Below are 25,090 nucleotides of genomic sequence, written 5' to 3' on the forward strand. Positions count from 1 at the left end.
CAAGGAGAAGCCATAGAGATATGTTTGACCGACTTCCTTGGCTCATGAGTGTATCTGTCCCCTACCAAAGGCAGCAGGCTGTTTCCAGGCAGGGTAAATGGTTGCCATGAGGAGAAACAGAGCCCAGGAGTAGCAGGGCTCTAACTGCATCATCCCCATGCCCCAGAGGACGATGACAAGGATAACAGTCAGTTGTTAGGTTCCAAAATTCACCTGGGGGTTGGGGGTGTCTCCAGAGGAACCCAGATATACTGCCACCAACTGTCTAGGTCATGTGCTGATTCTGCAGTGCACAGGTCTGTACCAACAGTAGTTTCAGTGCAAAAGCTCCTCAAGATACAACCAGAAAGATTTCTACAAGTACCAAAATGGGTAACTGGATCACAGGATGAATGATAAAACAAGATTGGGAGATTGGCATAGAAAAAAAAATTGCTGAGGGAAATGAATCCTTGTGGTAGTGCAACCCTTATCCCCCAGGAACCTTATCTCCCACTTTTCCATGGTGACACGATGACCATCATCTTTCTGCTCTGTGCTCTAGATCTTCTGCCAACTCAAGGGGGGGGGGAGGTGAACCAACCACCATCAACACTAACAGCAAACATTAACCTTCTAGACCTGGTTTTCCAACTTGCTCTCCAAAACTTGAAGAGCTGAAATCTTTTCTGGCAATGAAGATGTTCACTACACTAGACATATCAGCTGCACTCTAGCAGAAATTTGGTCAGAGGGCAAACATGCAAGCTATTGTCTATTACAACAGAACCAGAGAGGGTAAGCCACCTCATCTCGCAACTTTTTAACTACTTAGAGACTCTGTGAGCACAGAAAAGGGCATAAGTGAATGGGAAAACTCTGTTCTTATATGTGACCGTGTCTCTCCCTACAATGTTATGTCTGCTATGCAAGCAAACCAAGAGGAAAATTTTCAAATGAAATCAATCAGATCTGCCTGCACATCCCTCCAGAGAAAAGATCCTTCTCCCTGGCTCTGGAATGGATATACATGTCTGCACGAATGTGGAGGAAAAGGTATGTGGAGACGGTTGCTGTGGTTGTGTAAATCTTGCACCAAATGTCAGGAGTGTTCAAGCTTGTTTGCCAGAGCCTCCCAAATTCCCATACAGGATTGGCAATTAGGACTGTTTGGGGAAAATTATGTGGGCTGAGTGTTTGGAGTGGGCTCTGTTGCTACAGCGGGTATGATGCAAGAACTCAAGTGCAACGGTGAGGTGCCTGGTCCCTCCTGGTGACTCCGCAGAACATCTCCCTGGGCAGAACCTCAGCTCCTGTGAGAACAGGGAGTTTAGGTCAAAGGAATCTTTACAAAGGGATGTTTACTGGTGTCTCAGAAGAGCAGTGAACTATGAGTTTCAACGGCCACTCTCCAAGCTTCTTGTAAAGAATGGAATGAACAGAGACTTGAGTTGGAGTTTTCCCAAGGGAATGAAGAAAACACACACACATCTAAACTAAATTATTCATTATTGTGTGTCTTTACAACTTGAAATATAAATAAGCCATGTTTTAGAGCAGGAAGCCTCTGAAGACAGAAGAAAGTAAAGCAAAGATTAGAAAAGTGCATTTGCAGAGCTAGAAGAGGGGGACTTTACTTATTTGGTCCAATCCTTCCTCTTCTCATATAGAAGCAAAAGAAGTCTGGGCAGACAGTGGCTTTTGTACGCCATACAGCTACAAGTGGGCAGTATCTAAATCAAATGGTTCCTCTTCCAAACCACGTTGTTTTTGAGCATCCCTGTGTCTGTACCTAATTATGGTTCAGGTAGTGAGACTGGATCTGCTATCTCCTCCTGACCAACCCCCACATAACTATATGGCCATTTACAACTCTGTCTGTTGAGCAATGGGATGGAAGGAAAGAGAGAGAAGGAAGAGAGCAGTGAACTGGGAAGAGAGTTTAGGGAAGATCCTAAACTGGCTGGTGTTTTTGAGCAGATTTTACCTCACTCCACCCGTGGAAAAATAGCTAACACATTTGCTACCTGGCCTGGTTGGCATGTGGTGACCCTTCTTTTGGGTTTAGCCAGAAATTACTATAGATGCCAAGACCATGAATCTTCAATGACAACTTAGTTTAAGAACCCCCCCCCCCGACTTGAGACACTTTAACTTCATCTTCTTATGACCCTTGGCCCTGGAGTTCTGTAAGTATCCCAATACCGGAAAATCCCATCTACTTCTTGGCTTATAATGAGCTCGGCTGGAAAATAAGCAAAGCAGAAGTACAGGACAGACGGCAGAGAGCTGAAGCTGGGCAAGTTGGCCCCCGTGGTGTGACTGCTTCAGTTTTAGTCATCAAAGGCTGGAGCTGCTCAGACTTGTCTATCAGGGTCAGAAGCGTGTGAACACCTATTGAGATTTATTGTGCTGTTGCAGGAGGGAAATTGTGCATATAGGCAAGGGCCTGGATCCCAACAAAAGTGAAAGATTATGGTGAACTTTTGCTTTGGAGGACAATGGGGAGATGATTTGCAAAGAGAAGATAAGTTTCCCAATCTTTCAGGGCTGAAAGAACCTCTGACCAAATGCACCTGCATGTGGAATGATTTTTCCAGCCACAGCTGGAAATTACCTGAGACCTAATCAGGCCAAAAATTGAGATTCCCAGCATCCCCCAGCAGAAATTGCCCCAGGAGCTGAATTCTTCCTATCCACTTCTCTGTTTCCTTAGTTTCCATCCAGGGACATTTTGGTTCCCTTTCACTCTGTGAATGTCCAAGCTGACTAGAGAGAGAGAGGAGAAATTGTCTTATCGTCTTTTTTGCTTTTCTTTGTCTTTTTTGTGTTCCATTTGTCTTTTATGGAGCACAAAATGTCTACAGGCAATGAGACCACATAGGTTTTTGCTGTACCCAACAGGAAGTGAAAACAGAATCTGATAGTGACCTTGTAGTCCTAAAATCACCTGTAGGACTTTATTATAGGACTTTACTGGGGTTTTGTGTGCTCAGATCCTGATGGCTAACTAAATTCTCTAGCATGCTGCATATAGAGGCTACCCTCAGAAACCTACGTCAAACACTACCTTCAAAACAACCATCCATTCACTGAGTGGATTTGCTGAATTTTCCTCAATAGTTGAATAATGATTCTTCTTGCTTCTCAAAGGGTGAGAAAGGGAAGGCTGAATAACTGCTCAGCTGGTTTGCTTCTGAAATGATCTTGATTCTTCAAAAGTATCAACAGAATCAATTTAAGAAATAGGGCTACCAAAGCCCCAACATACAAACCTCCCTGGAGTTAGTGTATGTGACACTGTGTCACATAGACTGTGTATGTCAGAGATAGGGAGGATGAAGAGGGAGAGAGGGAGAAAGAGAGAGAGAGAGAGAGAAGCGCACATGAAAGGCTGAGCATTCAGATCTACAATGGCTGTATTAATACACACATAGTGACAAGTACCCTATTTAAACTAAGGCTTTTAAAATATACTTGGGATCTATTTTTTTTCACTTATGACACCTTTTCTAGGCAAAGGAAGCCCCAGTGGGCGTTCCATGGGAAGGATGGATGAGGCCTTACAAAAATAAGACATAGTACTATGTCAATTCCACCTACATGCTAGGTTTTCAGGGTAGTCTCGAATTTGATGAATTATTTATTTTCAATATAATTTATAACTTCTAGATAAGTGTGATTTCCTTAGCATAGTCTCATGAGACAATGTATGTAGTAAAAACTGAGCAAAACCTGACTAGAGACATCATGTACTTCGGCTCTCCTGAAAACAATGTTCTCTTACATAGGCTAATGGAACAGCTAGGAACAAGCTAAAGGCAAAACAAACTAGAAAGATCTTCAGGCAGGTGACAACACACATTGTCTTCCTGTGAGTGCTTCTGAGAAAAGTTCAATGTACAAGTACTGAAGTGACCTTTCATATGGGGAGAACCATTGTATGGAAAGGCCTCCATGGACCCACATAGCAAAATCCAGCATGTTCCTGGATGTTTTCCCTAGATACATCTACTCAGGGGAGGAGAGCACCCCCATATGGGGAGTGCCACTTACAGACTATCTAGTGTAGTTCCACAGCTAAACCAAAGACTATCACCTTGGTCTCTCTTGTCTTCTATAAGAGTCTCATTGCCTATCGTTGCTGCCCTGTTAACTGTTTCTCAAATGCAGGTGAAAGCAACCAGCATTCAAAAACCATCTGGCAGCTGATGTGGTGGTGCCCACCTGGAATCTTACAACCCTGACTGAGCAAGAAGGGTATGAGTTTGAAGTTAACCTGCACAGCAAGACCTGGTTTCAAAAACCAAAAACCAAACCAAAACAAAATAATCATTAATACTGCTCCAGAGTGATCCTTGTTTAAAAACAGTTAAGGTTTATGAGACAAAACAAAGAAAAAAACAGTAATTAAAAAAAAAAACAGGAATCTCTTTTGCATGGTCCTTGTTTTCAAACAATTAAGGTTTATGAGATTAAAAAACAAACAAAAAATAAAACAAAACTAAGTAAAACAAAACAAACGAAAGAAAGAAAGAAATCTCTTGTCTTGTATGTGTTTCCAAGCTATTTGATTTGAAGGAGAGAAGTTACAAGAGAGGCTAAAAGAAGAGGCAATGTCTCAGTACCCTTTCTCAGAGATGCTGGGTCCTATTACTATTTACAAATGTCTCCCAACTCTACTTGCCTCAGAGAACACATGCACTCTGACCTATGGACCAGGTTTCAACTGCTCCTTAGAGTCAAGTGTATTTTGTTTCTCAGTGGTTCAAGTTCCCAGCTAACCCTTAAACCCAGGAATCTTAGGAAAATACTGTGCGTTATTCAACAGAAGAAAATAGTAGACACAATTTTAGCTTGCACAACCAGTCATTAAGGATTGGCTGGCTATGTACCATGGGCAAACCACCATGCTGTGCCAATTATATTTCTTCCTTGAAACTTTCACAGCCCTGGGAAAGGATTCTATCTGAGAAGTTGTGGGGAGCCATTCTTTGTCCCTACTTGACGGTTTGAGGCTGTCTGGACTCTGTCATAGGAATATTACCTTTATAGGATTTTATATAAAGGTTGGCTTTGTGCTCCTTTCTCACTGAAGGTGAAGAATGCTTTTCTGTTTTGTGATGATTTTCAGGATCTTTATATAATGGAACACTTTCTACATATTATATTTCAGAATGATATGAAAAGAGGCACAGCCAACATATGTCCCTTTGTGTGAGGAAGCTAAAATACTCAGCCATGTAGATGGAGGAAGTGATTTGTATATTGAGAATAACTTTTTTGTGAGGAAGTCAAATGAGAATCTTATGAAACAAATAGAAACAAAGATCAAACAATCACACTTCACCATGCTGTCTGAATGCAAGTCAAACAAGTATGTTTGAATATTTAAGTCTGGTTAAAATTTAGGTTGACTGTGTCCTTTTACTTTTCTCAAGGTAAACAGTGGTTATATGCAAATAGTTGTTCTTAGTTCATTTAAATTCCCCATCACACACACACACACACACACACACACACACACACACACACACACAAATAGGGAAGGCAGAGCAGCTGTGGCATCCATGGTCACCTGCCTTCCAAGAGTATGGGCACCCACTGAAACTCTGAAATATTTAATTTAGACAATGCACAAAAAATGCAAGTTGTCAGAGTTCCCTACGACAGATGCTTTCAATCAATGCAGGTGCCCATTCTACTGCTGGAGGGGGAAAACTTCTAGAAGCTTCTAGCAGAATCATTGTGCAGAACAAGGTAAGCCATGAACACTTTAAGGAATACCACACCGTGTGTGCTCATTGTCTCAAGTCCCTGGAGTGTACCACACTGCTTTCCTCCTGTCCCCCTGGGAAAACAGCATCCACAGTTGTGCATTGAGACAAAGGGAAGCTGGCAAGAACATATCTTCTGTTCAAAGTGGTGTCTCCAGCATCATCCATACAGACAACAACACAAGTAAGAAAATTAGACCGTTATGAAGCATTATTTGGCAAAGACACAGCACGGTGCCTGTCATCATGGGTGTACAACAGCTCCTCTAAGCCTCAGCTAACAGATTAAGTAAACATCGAAACATGTGGATTTTTCCTTTTGTAAAGGAAGCCTGTTTAGAGCATCTTTTACCATAAGATATGCTGGGGGAGTTTATTCAAGAATTGGCTGAGAGTCAGGTCATTATTTTTCACGTTTCCAAGGCTCTTCGTCAACGCTGCAGTCAGCTGACTTCCCATTGGCCGCCAGAGTTACCTGAAAACAATTATGATCAACATCCAACTTACAGGCCATGAAGCACAAGACACACCACCCGGGGGTCATGTGGAGAAGCACCAGATCCAAGTTTACAGTGTATGTTGAAACCATAGTTTTAAATGGTATTCCTTCAAATACCATTTAAGTTCTGTGACTTTGAAGCCATCCTGGTATTCAACAGGGAAGAGAGAACTAAATTGTCTCTACTTTCCTGGAGGTTATTGAGGGATCACTGGTGGTCAGCATTGTGGGGGCAACTTCAACAATATTTTTAGGGTTGTAGGGTATCTCAGTATCCGTGGACCCATCACATATTACGGTAGTCCTTAAAATACAGTGAGTGACATGTGCTACTCCATACAACCATATAAAAAATCCAGAATTAGGCAGCTACTTCTACTCATGCATGTGAAAGGTTCAGTCACAGTGAGACGAGGTAAACTTAATACACATTCAGTCTTAATTACTGAACTCATGATGCTTTGACTCTACTGAATAAGTTAACTTTAGAAATCAAAAGGGGGAAAGGTTTAAAAGTAGCAATGTATTCCAAATCATTTCAATGTAGACACTTAAGAACCAATAATTAGCAAACCATATATACATTTTCCCCTAGCTCAGAGCAAACTGAACCTTTATGCAGGAGGGAAGTTCCCCCATCCACTTCTAAGCAGTTTCCTAGCTTACCTTCTGTCTGTCTGTCCTCAACGTCATGTGAAAACTTAAACCCACGATTGATATTCCACATAATGAAGAGACTGGATTTATGGAAGCATTAGAATATGGAGACATGACAAATGCAGCAAAGTTTGAAAGAAATCTGATCTTTTTTACCCAAGTGGCAATGAAATGCATGCATCAAGAGCATGCAGCATGCTAGGAACAGACAACCAAGTGACCTTTGGGAGCCATGCAATGAAAATATAAAAACTATCCATTCTTTCAATTTTCATCAGCACTCCCCCAACCAGCCTACACACCGTTGCTTCAAAAGCCCATGCAGTTAGCAGTGATGGCTCACATGCTGTTGTTACACATGAAAATTAAGAGGCTATTACATAACTCCAAACTACCACTGTGAGGTAAGAGACTAGTATCACGACATGACAATGCTTGAAATGGTTAGAGTTTTGACCAGAGCTGCAGCAAACTGGGTTTCCCCACAATAAACTGTCAAGAAAGACTGCCAGAGACATACTGGAGAAATCTTCCTATTTCATGTGACTTTGAATATGTTTATTTGGCTCTCAGTGATCAGTCACATCAATGGCAGTGTGCAGCTATCAACCACAATGTGGCATCCTGGAAGAACCATTTAACATGTGGGATGTGTTCACCTTTTGTTTGTAAATACTGGGACCTGCATTTCTAAAGTAGCTGGAATAGTAGCTTTTCTGGTACTCTTTGTGCCCTAAGGAATCAAAGAAACTGGCAGTCCTCTCCCTAACACATTCTACCCCTGCCTTGCTCACTCAGGGGCAGGGCCTTGGCAACAAGCATTGACACACATTCTTCCTGCTGGGCTCTAAAAAACTGGACCTAAAAAATGGGGAGGCTTGGAGTTGACTGGGAAGAAATTAAAAGAAATGAATCAATGTGACCCAGATACTTCTGGGAAGTATATGAATCTATGTCCATAGCTCTAGCTGCCTCCTACATCGGTGACAACACAGGTAACTGATTTAGGGTGAGAAGGTTGAAGATTGGATCCTCTTCAAAGAGCTAAAGCCAATCATCTCACTAAAAACACAAGCATCTGAGATATTTATGAAACCAATACACCCAGATACATTATCCTCAGGGCCCAATCAGCTTGAATATTGACACCATCTAAATGCTAATTATCTAATACAGATAAATGCAAGTGGCTGATCGGGTAGTCAATTTTATGGAGAGATTGAACAACTAGTTCTATGAAACTGTCCAATAAAAAGAAGGCTGTTTAAACACAACACAGAATGAAGATGCTAATAGGGTATATCCAACAAATATGAATTGAGTGCCTCCAATAGCCCAAGCACTGCTTGGGGAGTTTGGACATGATAACGCTGGATGGAGACCAAGTGCCACTATTTATGGGCTTGCTTTATAGTGACAGGAGCAATTTACTCTCTTTACACTTTGCAGTTTCATTTAAAACATGTAGTAAAAACTCTGGTAATATTTTTCTTGTTTTATTTTGCTTTTTGTTTTTCAAGACAGTGTAACCCTGACTGCCCTGGATTCAATCTGTAGACCAAGCAGGTCTTGAACTCAGAGATTTGCCTACCTCTGTCTCCTGAGTTTGGGATTAAACATGTGCCATCACCTCCCAACCTCTTGCATTCTTTAAAAGAGAAAAGTAATTCTGAAATGGAAAGACATTTCTATCCCTCTGCTCCTTACTTTTCAAAACACTTTCTTGGCAGTATTATGAAGCCCTCTGAGATCTTCCCAAAGGGTTTCAATATTGACTAGGATTCTTTTTGCACATAACAGTGAAACAACAGCAACAACAAAAAACACATATCGTTATTCAACTGTTTCATTCTGTTTCCTTGAGTGAGAATAATCTGGGTTCAAACCTGCTCTCTTGAAATATACTGAATATTCTTGTTTGCATAGTTCTAGTATGTAAGTCAGGATCTTGCAATAGGCACTCAGTATATATTTGGTGAATGCTGAAAATATGGAATGTCATGATGGAGGGGAATTACACACCACTAAATCATACAAGGCACACAATATACACTTGATAAATACGATAAAAAGCATTCCATGATAATATTGACCCTTATTGATCCAAACTAACATTGTGTGTGTGTGTGTGTGTGTGAAGTAACAACATGTTCACTTGGAAGTGAACAACACTAACACTGTAAGAAAATGGACTATTGCCCCAAAAGTCTATCTGAAAATTTAAAAATGGAAATCATCTTTGTTTTGTTCACTGATTAATCAATGAGCAGTCTCACTCTCCTATTTGTAGACTCACCTGTACATGTATTTGATATAGAGGGACCAAGCAAGACTCTCTCCTCTACAAGTACTCTGGACCTATGATACAGTCTGCCAAATGGAACTACTTCTGCCTGAGCTCTTCATCAGAAACCATGGTGATATTCAGAACAACCCAAGACTTAACACAGTAATAAAGATTAAATAGGATCTTATTAGTAGGGGAAAAAGGGGAGAATGGATCTCTGTTGATTCAAACTGGCCTCAGTTGCTACACTCAATAATTATAGCGAGCCAATCCTCCTCCCTCTCTCTCTCTCTCTCTCTCTCTCTCTCTCTCTCTCTCTCTCTCTCTCTCTCTCTCTCTCTCTCTCATTTGCCAGGGTTTCTCCAAGTTTGCATCACTCTGGTCACAACAGTCTATATTTAACAATGTCAAGATGTCAAGTTAGTTACAGTGACGGCCAGCTAGAGCCCATCAAGCTTGAAGACTTGGCACCCGAGAGCTTGGAGGAGAACCCAGAACACCCACAGTGCAGGAGAACCGCAATGTGTGATGCTTAGCATTTTAAAACTTTCTGGATAACTGTCTTGAAGGACAGTTATTCTTGAAACTGCATCCCCATTTGTCATGCAAAATAAAAGCCAGGTTAAAACTTACCTTCCCACCCCAAAATAAAAACAGAAAAATAAAAAGTAAAAGGAAGACAGCCAATCAAACTTAAAAAAAAAAAAAAAAAAAAATAAAAAACAAAAAAAAAAAAAAAACCCCGCAATTTGTAATTCAAAGAAAGGAGGAATACTTGTGCTATAAAAAGTCAATGATATCTCGATCTTTCCTTTGAGGAAGAGAATATTTGAAGGTCATCAAAGTTCTAACAACCACAAATCCTTGGCCCAAAGGGTGAAGAAAATTAACTAAATTAGAGGAGTGAGGTGGATGTGGGAATCTGTTGAAACAAGCAACTGCTTGGTTCTTTTGGTGTCAGACAGATTGATTTCCCACAATGCTGGATGCAGAGTGGTATGATCTGGGCCTCACAGAAGCTTGGGTTACATTATTCCTTACAAAAGCATGGTAAGAATGGATGCAGGGTTTTGTGTTTTTAAGAAGTCCAGCATGCACTATTTATATGCAGGTCTCAATATCCAGGAATGGAAAAGGTACCTTGCTCTCATCTATTATGACAGAGTTGTGTGCAGCATAGACACACTGATTAGAGTTGCTTTCCCTATGGTTCTTCGTGTCGTCATAAATGGACTGCGTCTTGGTCATTTCAATGTCTTCATGCATTCGGTGTTGGGAGTCAATAGTATCTAGCTCAGACTTGGAGAGATGATAGACGATCCCAGCCCCAAAAGAATCGCCCACAACATTGACTGAAGTTCTCATCCTGTCCCTAAGGAAGAAGCACAGAAGTTCAGTGAGGAACTACTCTTTCTATGAACCTACAAAGAATATTTCAGAGTGTTGCTGCAACCAGCAAGTATCCAGAATATCTTTCCTCATGTCTTACATTGTAAGTTATGACTTGGGAAAAAAAATTGCAAGTTATGACTTGGGGGGAAAAAAAAGGTTGTTAAAGATCTAAAAACTCATCTCAGAAAATCAGCACCAAGAAATCTCACTGAGTTCTTCAAGGGTGGCTGTACTCTCTCATGAGGAAGTACAAGCCAATCAGTGTGAAGGAGCCTTTGACCACATTCCCTACACCTCCAAAGTCTTATCAGTGAATATTCTAGAAAGCCACCAATGAACTAAATAAGCAAACAAGTAAATGTGAAAAATAAGAAAAGGAGGTGAGGTAATGCTGTTGCACAGCACTTTCCATTCAAAGTCTATGAGTTTGATTAACCTACAGAATGAGTGGAAACCTCAATTTTAAAATTAGAACAATGACCCAAAATGAATCCAAACTGCTATGGTGCAATCTATCTGTCATTAGGAAGTAGGAATAATGACGTTTCACTAGGAAGAATCTGGCATGGCTCCCTTGCAAGTCTAGCTGTCCTGATTATTGTAACCCGGCACATCTGCCCATGGTGCGGGGGGGGGGGGGGTGGGGGGGGGGTGGGGGGGCGGCATATCAACTCATCAGAGCTGAACTTGAACTCTTCGGTGTATCTCTGTCTTTGAATGCACTGGTCCCTTTTCTTGTCTTAAAGATCTGGCTTGGAGGTTCGTGTTACCTGTATCTGAATGAAAATTTAGGCTTGAGGACATCCAGGAGTACTTGAAGCTAATAGTTAACAATGTCCAGCATAAGTGTCCAAGAGGGAACACAGGATAGGAGTTAACAAGGCATTAGAGACAGTCAGATGAGAATAAGAAACCCCACTTTGCTATTGCATAACAGGTTCACTAGGACAGCAGAAATATATTGTACATTTCAAAGGTAAAAGAAGGATGTGGGCAGTTTTATCATAAAGAAATTATTTCAGAAAAGACATACATATTTAACTTGACTAAGATACTACCCAATATATACATGCATCAGGACATTGTGTGGTATCTCTCTAAGTGCATTTTACATTATAAAACATAAAATTATATGTATAATTCCTTTATATACAGCAGACAAATAAATGACTGGGTTGTAGCTCAGAGATAAAGGACTTATTACCTAGAATATGAAAGGCCTTGGGTTTTACCACAACACTGTAAGAAAAGTCATAGAATGCACTCCAGAGGCAGCCTGTCTTGGAGTCAAATGTGATCTTTGTCCCTTACCTGTTTGCAGCTCTAAGCATCTTAATATGTGTGGGCTTTCTCAAAACTGAAATAATAAGAAATGGCCAGTGCACAGGGTTGTTAGGAAGTTAAAATGATATGACCTAAATGCTTATCACAGTTTCAGACACTTGCTGAAAATCTATAAAATGGTTATTTAACCTGATGACAGCATACACATAAAAGCACTACAAGTTTTATTCAGTCAATTCAAATGTATTTTGGCAGTTTCTAGGTAGCACATCCAAACATTCCTGGTTAAGCTACCATCTCCCCCCGAAAACATTAGCCTTATTTTTACTTCAACTCCTATAACAGTAGAGTGTGGCAGACAATGCCAATTATTACCTTGAATTTCCAAAAAAAAAAAAAAAAAAAAAAAGAGAGAGAGAGAATTAGTTCTGGGTTTTAGTAGCAAAGAGACTGCTATTGGTCCACTGAGAACAGTTTTTCAGGGCAGAAACGGGCTTTTGCAATTTGTGTAAAAGCTGTAAGGAAAAGTGGGGATGCTACATGTATATAACCACCTTTTCCATGAAGGTGGAAAAGCATAAAGAATGTTTGGCGAGAGAGGCAGAGCACATGGAGAAAGATTTCTGGGTTGTTTTTGTTTTAGAAGCAAAATACTTGAAGTTGATGAAAGGTTAAACAAAGCCCATTGAGAAGGCAAGACTAAAGGGATGGAGAAAAGATGATGATCTCTGGTGATGGAGTCCTGGATAGATCTGAGAGGATGGGACCCAAAATGGAGATGACAGTCCAGCCTGTCTTTTGGTAGATGGACTCAACTCTAACACTATGGAAGAAAAGGGACATAGGGTAATTTAATGAAGATGGGTTCCTCAGGAAGATGGCATGAGTTAACGGATGTATGTCAGACAGCAAGATGCCAATTTAGATTAAGCCTTATTTTACCAACTTTTTCTGTCACTATGCATCCTGCTAAAATTCCCAGTCAGGAGATCAATCACAGGTGTTTTGTTTGTATGTTGTTTGCTCCTCCAATACTGTAAAGCCAAGAAACTTCTAAACCACCAGGGAAATATCTTTCTGACTCTAGGGAACTGTAACTCTGGCCCAAAGAAGGATATGAAAATTTCTGGTTCATATGTGGAAAGTTTTCCACAAGAAAATAACTTTCATTTTCTGTCATGGTCACCCTTGGCCTCTTGGGAAAGTCTGTCTCTCATGATGACCTCAATTAGTAGAGAGAGAAAGGAGGGAAGAGGGGGAGGAGAGGGGAGAAGAACAGAAGAGGAGGAAGAAGAGGAAGAGGAGGGAAGGAGGAGAAAGAAAAGAGGGCAGAAGAAGAGAAGATAAAAATAAAAGGATTGGATTTGTTTTTGCCACCTCTGGGATTCTGTCTGCCAGGAGGGCAAGAAAGCAAAGGAGATTGGAACAGAATCTTGCATTTAATGAACTCACTATAAATGGCACAGCCTTTCTTTCTGGGCTGGCAGGCACCAAAAACTAGAGGGGGCTGAACAGTACTTCACACCAATCACTGGGTCTGGCTCATTTGAAGAAAATTAATTGCCAAGGTACTCTGGCTCATTTTTTTCTTGGTCCGAGTCGTCTGGCAGGAGATGTGAGACGGACTAAAGGTCTGAGTTCTCACAGAGAGTGCTGGGTCACTTAGCTCTTCTGGGTCTTTGTAATGTGTTGAATCCTGAGAAATGATCATTGTGGTAGATGTAAAAGAACCAAATGCTGGAATGTCAAAGAACTTCACCAAGTAGAAACAAAGCATAATGTGGGCTCTCAGAAGACAAGGTGCTGAGGGGCTGTCTTGATGGGCTCTGTGTGGCAGCAATGGGTCATTAGAAGGCTCAACTCACCTAGGATTCATGAGGGAAGAACACTCACCATCTGTTGTTTAAGATGTGATTGGGTTCCATTCGGTGGAGCCTTCCTGCTCTAATAGTCAGGTTTTCTAGCTTTCCCTGTGCAGCTTTCTCATTTGTCAGAGTGAGAATAAAACCCACAGGTGGGGAAGATTATAACTGCCAACAGGCCATCTGAGAGGTTCTTCACAAAATCCTCTGCACATGAAAGGATGATAAGGCACAAAACAAGTGCCCTTCCATTAGATGCTCCCTGTGCTATTACTGTTATTAGTCAAGGGACGAGCTCACTTCCTCTTCATTCCCCACCAGATGCATACTCCTCATTTTGCACCTAGCACACAGTTGGGATTTCTCGAGCACACCACATCTGGTTGTTGTTTTGAAACATCTTTACTAGAGTGTGAGCTCCTTGAGCACTGAGACCATGTTTATAATTTCTTTGGAGGAATTGGCTTCAGGACCTCACAGGGATATCCAGATCCACAGATGCTCAAGTCCCTTATACCAAATGTCCTAATACTTGCTTATAACCCACATACACTAAACCACTTCTAGATAACTCGCAATGCCCAGTCCAGTAGGAATACTACACAAGTGCCAGTGCTGTTTTGTTTTGGAAAGACATAAAACAAACAAACAAAAATGTCTGTATTAGTTCAGATGCAATTTTAAAAAAGTTTCTATCTACACTTGAAGTCTAAGAACATAGAAACCAAAGAGGGTTGTGAGCATTCATTGTGGCCTGGAGCAGGGTGGGAGAGTTGAGAAGTAGGTAGGAGCAGGAGGAAGAACAGAATGGACTGTTCATTTGGATTAAAAGCAGATGAATTTAGAAAGAAAGGATTGTTTGTTATTTAGCAAAATATCTGGCAGGATTTGCACAGTGAGAGGGAGGATGCAGGCATCATCTAAGTGGAGGAGGGAGTCCCAGAAATCCACACTGAAAGGAGTAGACAAAGAGCTGGGAAAGACTCAAAGAGAAGAACAAGAGGATTCAGTAAAATAAAACAACTGAAAATGGTCATCAAGGTAGGGGCGATCACGAGGTGTGTAGGACATTAAAGGGTTGTTATTCTTTTGTTTGTTTGTTTTTTGAGATACAGTTTCTCTGTAGCTTTGGGACCTGTCCTGGAACTAGCTTTGTATCCCAGGCTGACCTGGAACTCACAGAGATCATCTTGCCTCTGTCTCCGGAGTGCTGGGATTAAAGGCATGAGCCATCACTGCCTGCCTGGCAAGAATTGTTATTGTTAGGGAAGGAGATTCTTGGACACAGGCTCAGCAGTTATGAGCCTGGACTACTCTTGCAAAGGACCTGAGTTTGATTCTCATCACCCATATGAGGAAGCTCACAACTGCTCATAACCCCAGCTCCAGGAGTTCTGAAACCTTCTTCAGGCCCTGGAAAACACACTCACATGCATATACTTACACATAGATGCGTGCACATGAAAACAAACAAAAAGCAAAGAAAATCTCTTTTTAAAATGTAATTCCTATGCTGCTATTTCACAGCTGTGATGACAGGGTTCAGGGAACACTGAGATTCAACTGCAGGTGAAAGAGACTTTCCATTTTCATTTTCTTATTCTCCTTAGCTTTTACAACATATCAAAAATGGTCTTGCTGTGCAGAGTTTTACATTCACCCAGCCCCTGGATCTATGATTGCTTTGCTTTGGTTCAGGGATCTCCTGATTGGGCAGGAAGGCCTTGGTGGAAGGGCAGATGACATTCTACAGTGAAGCTGACAAGATTAGAGATAAGGAAAAACAGAAAAGAGGAGAAATCTGTGTGAATGAACAATGAAAGGCAAAGACTGACATAATAAACATGAACCTCTAGGATCCTCAAAGAGATGGTGGATGTAGGAGTTGGTTTTCTTTTCCAACAGAAATGGAGCAGAAGTCAATTAAGTTTTGTAGTGTGTGTGTATGTGTATGTGTGTGTGTGTGTATGCACACATTTAAAATGCATGCATGTATCTTAAATAAGGATCAGAGAGTCCATCTTCTCATGCCTAGAATACCCAAGAAACTCCATCTGAGTCTGTATTTGAATGACAGTTTTATCATTTAATATCCACCAAAATAGGATAAATTACATCTCTCAGTTAACTCAACTACATGGGACATATACTGTTAGATTCCTTATAATTGGCTCTAACTTTGAAATGAACCCCTGCTAAGTGATCAAAGCAATATCTAATACTTAATACACTGACGATATAATTTTGTTGAATGCATGCATATACGCTCAACAGTTATTCAATATAGAGAGTTTAGGCACCCACAGTCAGCAAGACCCTGGCTGATCAGAAACTCCCTCCCTACTCTAATTCATTTTCCCAGAAGTGAGATCCCTGGATCCCATTATCAGCACCACCTGGGAACTTGGTAGACATGTCAGTTCTTAGACTCCATCCTACATCAGATTAGGTCCAGACTCTGTTTGAGGAGAGCCCTAGTCCCTCCAGAAAAGGGTACTAACACATAGAGTGTCCCACAGGGTGGAGACTATTTTGGGTATCCTTTTTAGATATTTCTCAATAACACCTACCCTTACTTAACAGACATGAGTCCAGAAAATATCCCCCAACAGAGCATGTCCATGCTGGTATCACTGTATGTGGCTTTTCCTTTCTAGCTCTTGCCAGGCCCAGGAATTGATTTTGGTACTGAATCCCAGTTTTCCCTTTATCTCTCCTCCTCATGATCCTCCCATAGTTTCTTATAAATATCTGAGTTTTGAGACAAAGGGTTTCTTATGTCCAGAGGATGCTTCAAGTATTAACCAGGCCTGCCTTTTTCATACTTCAGGACTTGGACATGTTGAAGTTCTCTAGAACCTTGGTTTTCACCATATTTACAGAGCAGCTAAGCTTGCCCACAGACAAACATCTAGGGCTTAGAGGACTGTAATGAGGCTGGATAGTCTCCAGCAATTGGCAAACACTGTGACACATTAAATGTCACTGCAAGCTCTATTCATTTTTAAATTAAAAAAATTGCTGGCAGTATAAAAAAAGTTACAGACTTTGCCAAAGAAGAAAACACTTACCAGTATCTGGTTGTCTGTTTTTCTCTCTGCTCTTCCTCCATCAACTACCTTTCTAAGGACCAGACAACTTCTCCTTGTACCCCTATCCCAATCCAGCCCCCAGCCCCACTTACACACCATACACACCAGTGAGCAGCATCCAGAGCCATGGAGCTTATCAAGCTCGGGTACTTGCTTCCAGAATGCTCTCTGTTAGGAAAGAATGTGGCACCAGTACTGCTAGAAAGCAGATGTAACCCAACTCTGATGCCCATCTCCCCGAGATCCTCCATGCTTCCTCCTGATTTCCTTCTTGACCACATGGCCTCAGCCCCTCTGAGATCAGAGCCTTAGAACTAGAAAAAACTTTCCATTGGTGCATTGGTGCTCTTCTTTCCTGTTCTAGCTTGGGACAGCTTCCTTCCTTCCTTCCTTTCTCGTCCTCTTTCTTTCCTTCCTTCATGATTCCATTAAGGACATTAATCCAGACGGATCATCATTTTTTTGTTGGTGTTCAGCCAACTTCTTCCTGCTAGCACACTGCAGGCATATAGTTAGGACACCACAGCCTCCCACACAAGTATGAGCATGTGGGCACCTGCATGGGGTGATCAGAGAGATCCACCCCTCCTATTCCATTTGCTAACATTTAGGTCAGACATAGGTGGGGTCTTGAATATTTCATGAAATGACTCTTATCCAACAGGAGACTGCCAAGAACTCCAGGGCTCACAGTGGGAGACTTGCTGGGGCTAGAGAACTTGAATTTTAAGAGGAGCTAAGGCCTTGATCTTACTTCATCGTCCTACTTCATTATGTTGCTGGTTATATCATAACCATGGGGGAGGGGAGGAAACATCTCAAACAAGAAAGTTCTTAGTTGTTAGTACATAGAATCAAGAATGTCTTTGTCCATTTGTAGTACTATAACAAAATACTTGAAATTTGGAAATCTTTAAAGAAATAGAAGTTGATTTTCCTTAGAGTTACAGAGGCTGAAAAGTCTTAGATGAAGGCTCCAGAATCTGGTGTGCCCAAGCTCCCATGCCATCACATGCTAGAAGGTAACAGGACAAAGAGAGAAAGAAGGGTCTGAACTCATGTATGGTGACATCAGTACCACTCTTCCTGGAGCAAGCCATTCTGTTAATTCTGTTAAAATGAAAGTGATTTCAATGTGAGTTTTTAAGGGAACAAACAATGAAACCCTCAGAGGACACCCTAGGAGGTCCTTCTTCCCCAAGTTTTCCAACTTTGGAACTTTCTGTCCCCTTCTCCACTGATAGACTTTGTGGTGACAATTAAGAAACAACAGAGTCATCTGAAGGGTCCTGTCCTGGTCATGCTAACTCTACTGTATCTCTGCAACATACTGACTCTTCTAATTGTTTCCTCTTCTAAGACACCCACCATAGAGCTCTCCAATGGGTAAATGAAAAATACATGAAATGATGCTGAAGTACCTGCCACACATGTGTCTTTCCCTCACTCTTGATAACATGACTGCACACTTGCCATTTAGAGGCTCTGGCATACAATGAGAGGATGGCTCTACCAGCACGAATGCTTAAAAGATGAAACCCTTTGTGTGTACATTTGTGTGCACATATATGAGACAGGGTTTCTTGCCTCTCTCTAGCCTGGAACTCACTGATTTGACTAGGCTGTTCAGTCACAAATCTGCCTGTCTCTGACTCCCTGTCTGCTGGGGTTACAGTTCACATTGTTATGATCAGCTTATAATTTTTGAGAGAGAGAGAGAGTCAGAACAGAGAGAGAGAGAGAGAGAGAGAAAGAGAGAGAGAGAGAGAGAGAGAGAGCCAGAACAAAGTGTATGCTGAAGACAGAGGACCACTTTGTAAAATTGGTTCTCTACGTCCAATTTCCATGGGTTCTAGGGATAGAACTTGAGTTGTCAGCCTTGCATACATAGTAAGTGAGATATTCATGAGACCTAGAAAAGATAAATTCTAATGGTGGATTTCAGGTTCAGCAAAAAAATTAAAAAAGAGATGAGGGAGTGGAGTTGCAGCAGACAAGGGACGCAACTCCACAGCAGAAACTGAGGAGGCTCAAGAGGCAAAAAGCTGGAAGAGAATGAAAGCAGCAAGTTAACAGGGGAACCGGGGGCAGAACTTGAATAGCTTCCTTTTTCACTTTTTGTGTGGTTGTGGTTAGCTGACTATATCCTTTGTCCCCAAACACTAACAATGTCTTCTTTTCCCCTTGGTCCTTTTTCTTATCTGTATCTTACCTCACCCTTTGTCTCCTTTATTTTACTGCCTTCTTCTCACCCTGTGCCACCACTGACTCACAGCTGCCTCCCCTGACTAGATGCCATAGCATGTTGATGCCAACACAGGGCATAGATCAAAAGGAAGTTGTCAGAGAAGGGCCCTCCACCAGGATGTGAGATGCTGGCAGGGACAGGCATGAGGTCTTCATCAAGCCATCTCTACAACATATCTCTGATCTGAAAGAGCCAGCCAGGAAGTGCTGTGGCTTCCCAAAAGTCCGGTGGGATTAAAATGATTATGTCCCTACTGTCCACACCAACACCGGGCACAAATATGAAGAGACAAGGATTCTTCCTAGCCTTCCCCCATGTTCTTTAGGTTTTGCATTTCTGGAATATTTTGAGTATGAAGGATATACAAACTTAAGTCCATACAATGTGCCGTCTTCATTCTGAAGTCTGAAAAGGAAAGGCAGGCATTTTGGTTCCCCATCTCTGCCAACACTTGTCATAGTGCACCTCTCACATTAAGGCCAGTGACACTGTCCAGCACTTTATCACTTAACTGCAAGAGTGGACATGATACATTTGTATGATTTTGAAAGAACAGCCGTGTCCTTAAGGCTGTTAGAAAGGTTCTATTACATCCTCCATGCTTGGGGATGATCTAGCCTGGCTTGTCCACATTTATAAGTGGGACACTAGTAAGATGTCTTCACTGAGAAATGCAATCAGGCTAAACACACGGTCAGATTCAATCCTTCATACAAGTCCTAGAAGAATGTTGTCCATCTTACCTCACCTTCCATCACTTAGGTCTCTGCATTGTTTGTAGCCCCAGTGCCTTTGCACAGATGGCTTTAATAGCAATGTCCTGTTTCTCTTCCACCCAAGTGTCTCTGGCTTCTTGTCAGTTATGGCTGTGCATAGCTATCTCTGCATTCAGGAACTTGAATCTGACCATGAACAAAAACGTGAAGGGCTCCAGGACTGGGCAAGCCTCAGGTTAAATCTCTATCCATTCCTGAGTCCATGCCTCAGGCTTCTGACCCACAATATGGCAATGATAAAAGCAGACCCTGGAGAGTGTTACAGCCAGCTACAGGAGCTCGCACACAGTGAGCACCGAGATTCAGCAACCACTTCTACTGTTTTCCGTTGGTTCCCCATTTTGCCCTTCCATCTTAGACTGACACAGATAACACTTTCCATCATTGTGCTGTTAACTGTACAATCTTAAGTTATGTTTTATTTAATTGTAATTTATGTACATGGAAATGTACCCACTTATTTAAGCACATAGTCTGACCAGCTGTGACAAATATAAATACCTGTGAATGTGGGACATTTCTATCATTCCTCACAGTTTCCTTATGCCAGGGAACCACTTATCCCTTTTTATGGCTATGGCTTATAGTGCCTTCCCCTGGCTCCACTACTCAGGAGAATGTTTTGAGATTCTTTGCATATATCATTAGTTGGATCATCACTGCTACACTTCCTTATGGACGCAGGGTCTCACATAGCCCAGGCTAGCCTCAAGGTTACTGTGTAGCCAAGGATGATCTTGAATTCCTGATCATCCAGCTGTGCTTGCCCAGTGCTGGGACTGCATCCATGAACCATGCTGTTTAGTTTTATGCAGTACTAAAAGTAGAAGCTAGGCACACATTCTGCCAACTGAGCAGAGCTAACTCAAGCTTCTCTCATTCCTATGTTTAATCCTTGTATTGTGATTAATCTGACTGCACCACATCACTACAAGGCCCTCACATTTTTAATTCTTTGTACTTTTTTAATTCTGAGTACACATAGTAGCTTTTTATTGGGTAGGGGAGAGGAAGAACACATGAAATTGCCAAGGGAGATTGTCTTATTGCAATCTTGTCACCTGTCTACTCCTGCAGGGCCACTCTCACAATCCCCAGAAGAACCCAGCCCACAAACACTTACAAGAGCCAGTCCACCGCCACCAGCAGACTGATATCCTCTGTCGGCAGGCCCACGGCTGTTAGAATGAGGAGCATGGTGACCAATCCGGCGCTGGGAATACTGGCTGCACCAATGCTCGCCAGGGTGGCTGTGAGGCTACAAGGACAGAGAAGGCCAGGTCACATAAGAGAAAGAGTCTTGGCAAACTTATTTTGACAATCTTAGAGATAAGGAAAAAAAAACCTTCCAAAATTGGTATGGCCATTAAAAAAAAAATCTCTTCCTCTCTTTCTCCAGAGAATAAAGAAATGTGAAATACTAATATCCAAGAACTGAGCTCAACAATAATCGAAGTACACAAATTCATGAATTGGAGTCCTATCCCCATCATGATACCCAATTAGCCTAATGTACACAATACGAAGGCAGTTGAAGTTCTAAAAGCAGGCATGGAAATATTAAAGATGAAGAAATAAACCACCCTCCTGTGGGAACACAACTGTATTTGTTTCTGTTTATGCCTCCATGTGTCTGTGACTGCCACAGTTCTTTGGACTATGTGGCAAGAGTCTAAGGAGGTTGCTGCCAATGTTAACATGAGAACTGATAGAAAATATCCAGGACCAAATGAATGGACATCAGGGAAAGCAATCAACATAATTCCAGGAGATATTCGGTTTCACTTGCTTGGACATTGCTCCTAAGCCTGGAAAACATATTATTCAGAGAGGGTGCTATGAAAAGATAATGGAATGAAAGGAAGTTTCTGCACTTTTCATCAAATGCTTCAAGCAACATCAGCAGCACACCTGGCACCATTTTCAACTCTCCCCATGGTTCAAAGGTCAATCTTAGGTTCAAGTGTCCTGTCTTCATGCCAGAGGGTTCTTGAGGCTCACCAACCTACAGTGACTGTTTAATCCTTGTACATGTTGTTTTTATAGAATCAGTCATTTCTTTTTCCTTTTTAATAGTGTGTGTGTGTGTGTTTGTGTGTGTGTGTGTGTGTGTGTAGGTGCACATGTTAGTATGTATATGTGCATACTAACAGGTCAGAGGACAATCTTGGATGTCATCGTCAGGTACAGCATCCACTTTGAGGCAGGGTTTCTTGTTGGCTTAGAACTCACCAGCTAGCCGCTTTGTCCCTGGTGTCTGCCTGTCTTCCACTCTCCAGTATTAGGATTAAACACACTTGCCACCATGCCTGGCACTTTTGTGTGGGTTTTGGGATCAAACTCAGGTCCCTGTGTTTGGTAAGCAAGCCATCTCCACCTCAGACCTGGATCTGTCACTTAAATAGAATGATGCTTCTTAAAATGAGTCTCCCCAATGTAATTTTGTAAGGGCTGAATAAAACAGGGGCTGTTTGCTTTGTAGATGAGACATTAAAATTTTCTAGAGCAGTTACTCAGGCACCAACTCCAGGCTCTCAGAAGTTTCTACTCAAGTCATACCATCAGTGTGACTCCTGACTGGAATCCCAAGACATGTAGCTGACAGGGACTTGAAGGAAAGGAGCTTCAGTGGGTTGTTTATTTGTTTCATTTTGTCTCCCTTTTCAAGTATTTTATAGATGTCCACCTAGGTGTGAACTACAGAATACACCTGTCCCCTTTCCTTGTCATGCAAGCATGAAATTGCTGTTGGGTTTTAGAGAACTGCATGATAGAATTCATTTGAGACAGCAAATAGTGTGTAGTAACTTCAGAAACGTAAACAACCCATTTCAAATCCTAGCTCCACCACTTGTCAATCACATGACTTGGGGCAACTGCATCTCTTTGTACCTTGACTCCCTTGTCTGTGCAAAGGAGTAATGAGGATATCTCATGCAGTGACCAGCACCTTCCAGGAACCAATGAGTAGAAAGGCACTTAAGAGAGGCTGGGCACATTAAAACCTCCTAGCTTAAGAAAATGCCATTTTTATCAAGAACTCAGTGACAAAGGTGAACAGTTGTGGGAGTGAAACTTCCCTAAAGTACCAGACAGCTGGGAATCCTCAGCCCTTCCCCAGTATGGATGGAACAGAAGGGAAGAGGGGATTCCCAGGTTCCAGTCATCCTTGGCCTTGATTGTTTGATCTACAGCAGCTGCTTTGGTCATGAGTCACTCTTAACAAGCACTGTGTCCATTTTGATCTGACTCGTTTGTGGTTCTGTGAGACAAAATCCTGTAAGTACAAAAATTCTTATTGGGAGTTAAATCTTAACAGTAGCTTTACCCTCCTACCGACAGTGTTTTCTAGAGAATCCTTAACCTGTCCCTAGTCCTTCGACCTATTCTGCTTTGTATGATATTGCATTCCCCTGGCTGGCTTCTACAGAGGCAAGTTCCTGGAGGCTGTGCCAAGTTCTATGTACAGAACCTCACAATAACTATGCAAGGTACACAAACATGTTCTTTCACCATAAGACAATAACCAGGGATTGGATGGATTAGGCAACTTAGGGTCACTCAGATTCAACGTGGTCCTCTGAGATTTGAACATCCCTGTGCTTGGTTCTGCTACATGCTGGCTCTTGATGACCCTGGGAGGTCTTCTACATGAGGTAGAAGACAAGACGAAGAATTTACATAACAGCACAAGATAAAGCTAGACTTGGCTATTCTATTCCACCCTCACCCCCCCCCCAGATACAGTACAGGCAGAGAACTGAACATATGCCATGTGGGAGCCTGTAGAGGCAGACCTTCAGATGTCTGCAATTAAAGAGGATTTGGCTAAACTTGCCCAGAGGCCAAGATTTAAATATATATGGACAACCTTATCCTTTGCTCAGTGAAATTTCCCAACAGTAGCATTGTTAATATAAGGTAAATCCCACATAGATAAAATGATGTAATGCCAGTAAAATCCCAATCACTTAGTCACTGCTCTAATTTTAATCCCACAGCATGCACTGGAAGGCAAGTCTGGTTGCTGGCAAGGCCAAGAATGAAAGAACATGAAGCCATCATTGCTTGACCAAAGGCTTCATTAATGCAAGCTCTTTCACCTATAAGTTTTTAAGCATGGGAAGTTGGAAGTCAGGTATGATATCTGTTAGGACAAGGACAAGACTCATTCATGTTTGATACTCTGATTTGAAGTAAGCTTCCCATTGTGATTAATTTGTGGTACTCATTGTGTTGTAGCCACCTTTATAGGACTATGCTTTTACTTTATTGATTGCCATTGATAGTAACAATTTCAATAACTCCCATCTATTGATATTGATATCAATTGATACTGATATGATGATGTTCTCTGAACCACCCTGATTCTGTGATTCCTGCCTTCATGGTATAGATGAGGAGATGGAGGTTCTACTCTAGTATATACAACACAAGGTGTTTGTAAATGTCAGATAAATCAACATACAAAGGCAGCCCAAAAGTATATATCCAATTATAGCAGATGCGGTGTGACCCACATTTAGGTTGCCTGGGTTCAAATCCTACTTCACCACTTATAAGTATATAGACATGTCTATAGACATGATCTTGGGAAGTTTTTTTTTGTTTGTTTGTTTGCTTGTTTTTATTTCTTTCTTTGTGGTTTACCTTCACCAACTGAGATATACAAAGCCCATTACCCATTTTCTAAAGCTGCTTCAAAGGCCACCAATTAAGATCTTCAGTAAACAGAATATATCCACATTTGGGAACTTGAATCTCTCTCTCTGAGAGAGCTAGAGTCTCTCAGGTTCTACATCTGCCAGATGAGATGACTTCACAAGGCATTAATTTATATTTCCAAATTGTATGTTAAACCTGGCAAGGTTTTATTTTCGTTGTTTTCTTACTTAGCTGTTCAGCCAAGCTTTGGTGTGTATGGAATGTTCATTAAAATCTTCTGGAATGGCTATTAGGAAATTAAAGGAACTGGTAACTCAACAAAAAATAGCTCCTAGTTGGCTAAAAGGCTCCCAGATAGACAAATGAGTCATGGCCCCGCAGTGGCAGCTCTTTTGGGCTGTCAACCCACAAAACACTGAGAATTCCAATTTCCAATGCCTGAGTTCAATAACCTCAGCACATAGAGAAATCAGATACAAATGAACTCCCCCCCCCATTCTCCTCCCCCGTTATGAGCAGCACCTAAAGCAATCCTAAGACCATCAAAAGTCTCCTAGAGAATGAACTGTAGG

General features: G+C 41.6%; 1 protein-coding gene across 2 annotated transcripts in view; it reads right to left on the reverse strand.

Annotated features, from left to right (window-relative positions):
- Positions 1-5,941: 5,941 nt before the first annotated feature.
- The window catches only part of Slc1a2 (solute carrier family 1 member 2), a 118,190-nt gene continuing 99,041 nt past the window's right edge, over positions 5,942-25,090 (reverse strand). The window contains exons 9-11 of one of the 2 annotated variants that reach the window (XM_051184070.1): positions 20,977-21,111; positions 10,340-10,571; positions 5,942-6,231 (exon numbers count right to left, since the gene is read on the reverse strand). In XM_051184070.1, coding sequence (XP_051040027.1) covers positions 6,160-6,231; positions 10,340-10,571; positions 20,977-21,111 — 439 coding nt within the window. In that variant the 3' untranslated portion in view covers positions 5,942-6,159. Of the gene's footprint in view, positions 6,232-6,839; positions 6,993-10,339; positions 10,572-20,976; positions 21,112-25,090 lie in introns of those variants that run through there. The other variant, XM_051184071.1, reaches the window with a different exon arrangement.

Source organism: Phodopus roborovskii, unplaced genomic scaffold (genome assembly GCF_943737965.1).
Source record: "Phodopus roborovskii unplaced genomic scaffold, PHOROB, whole genome shotgun sequence".
NCBI lineage: Eukaryota > Metazoa > Chordata > Mammalia > Rodentia > Cricetidae > Phodopus > Phodopus roborovskii.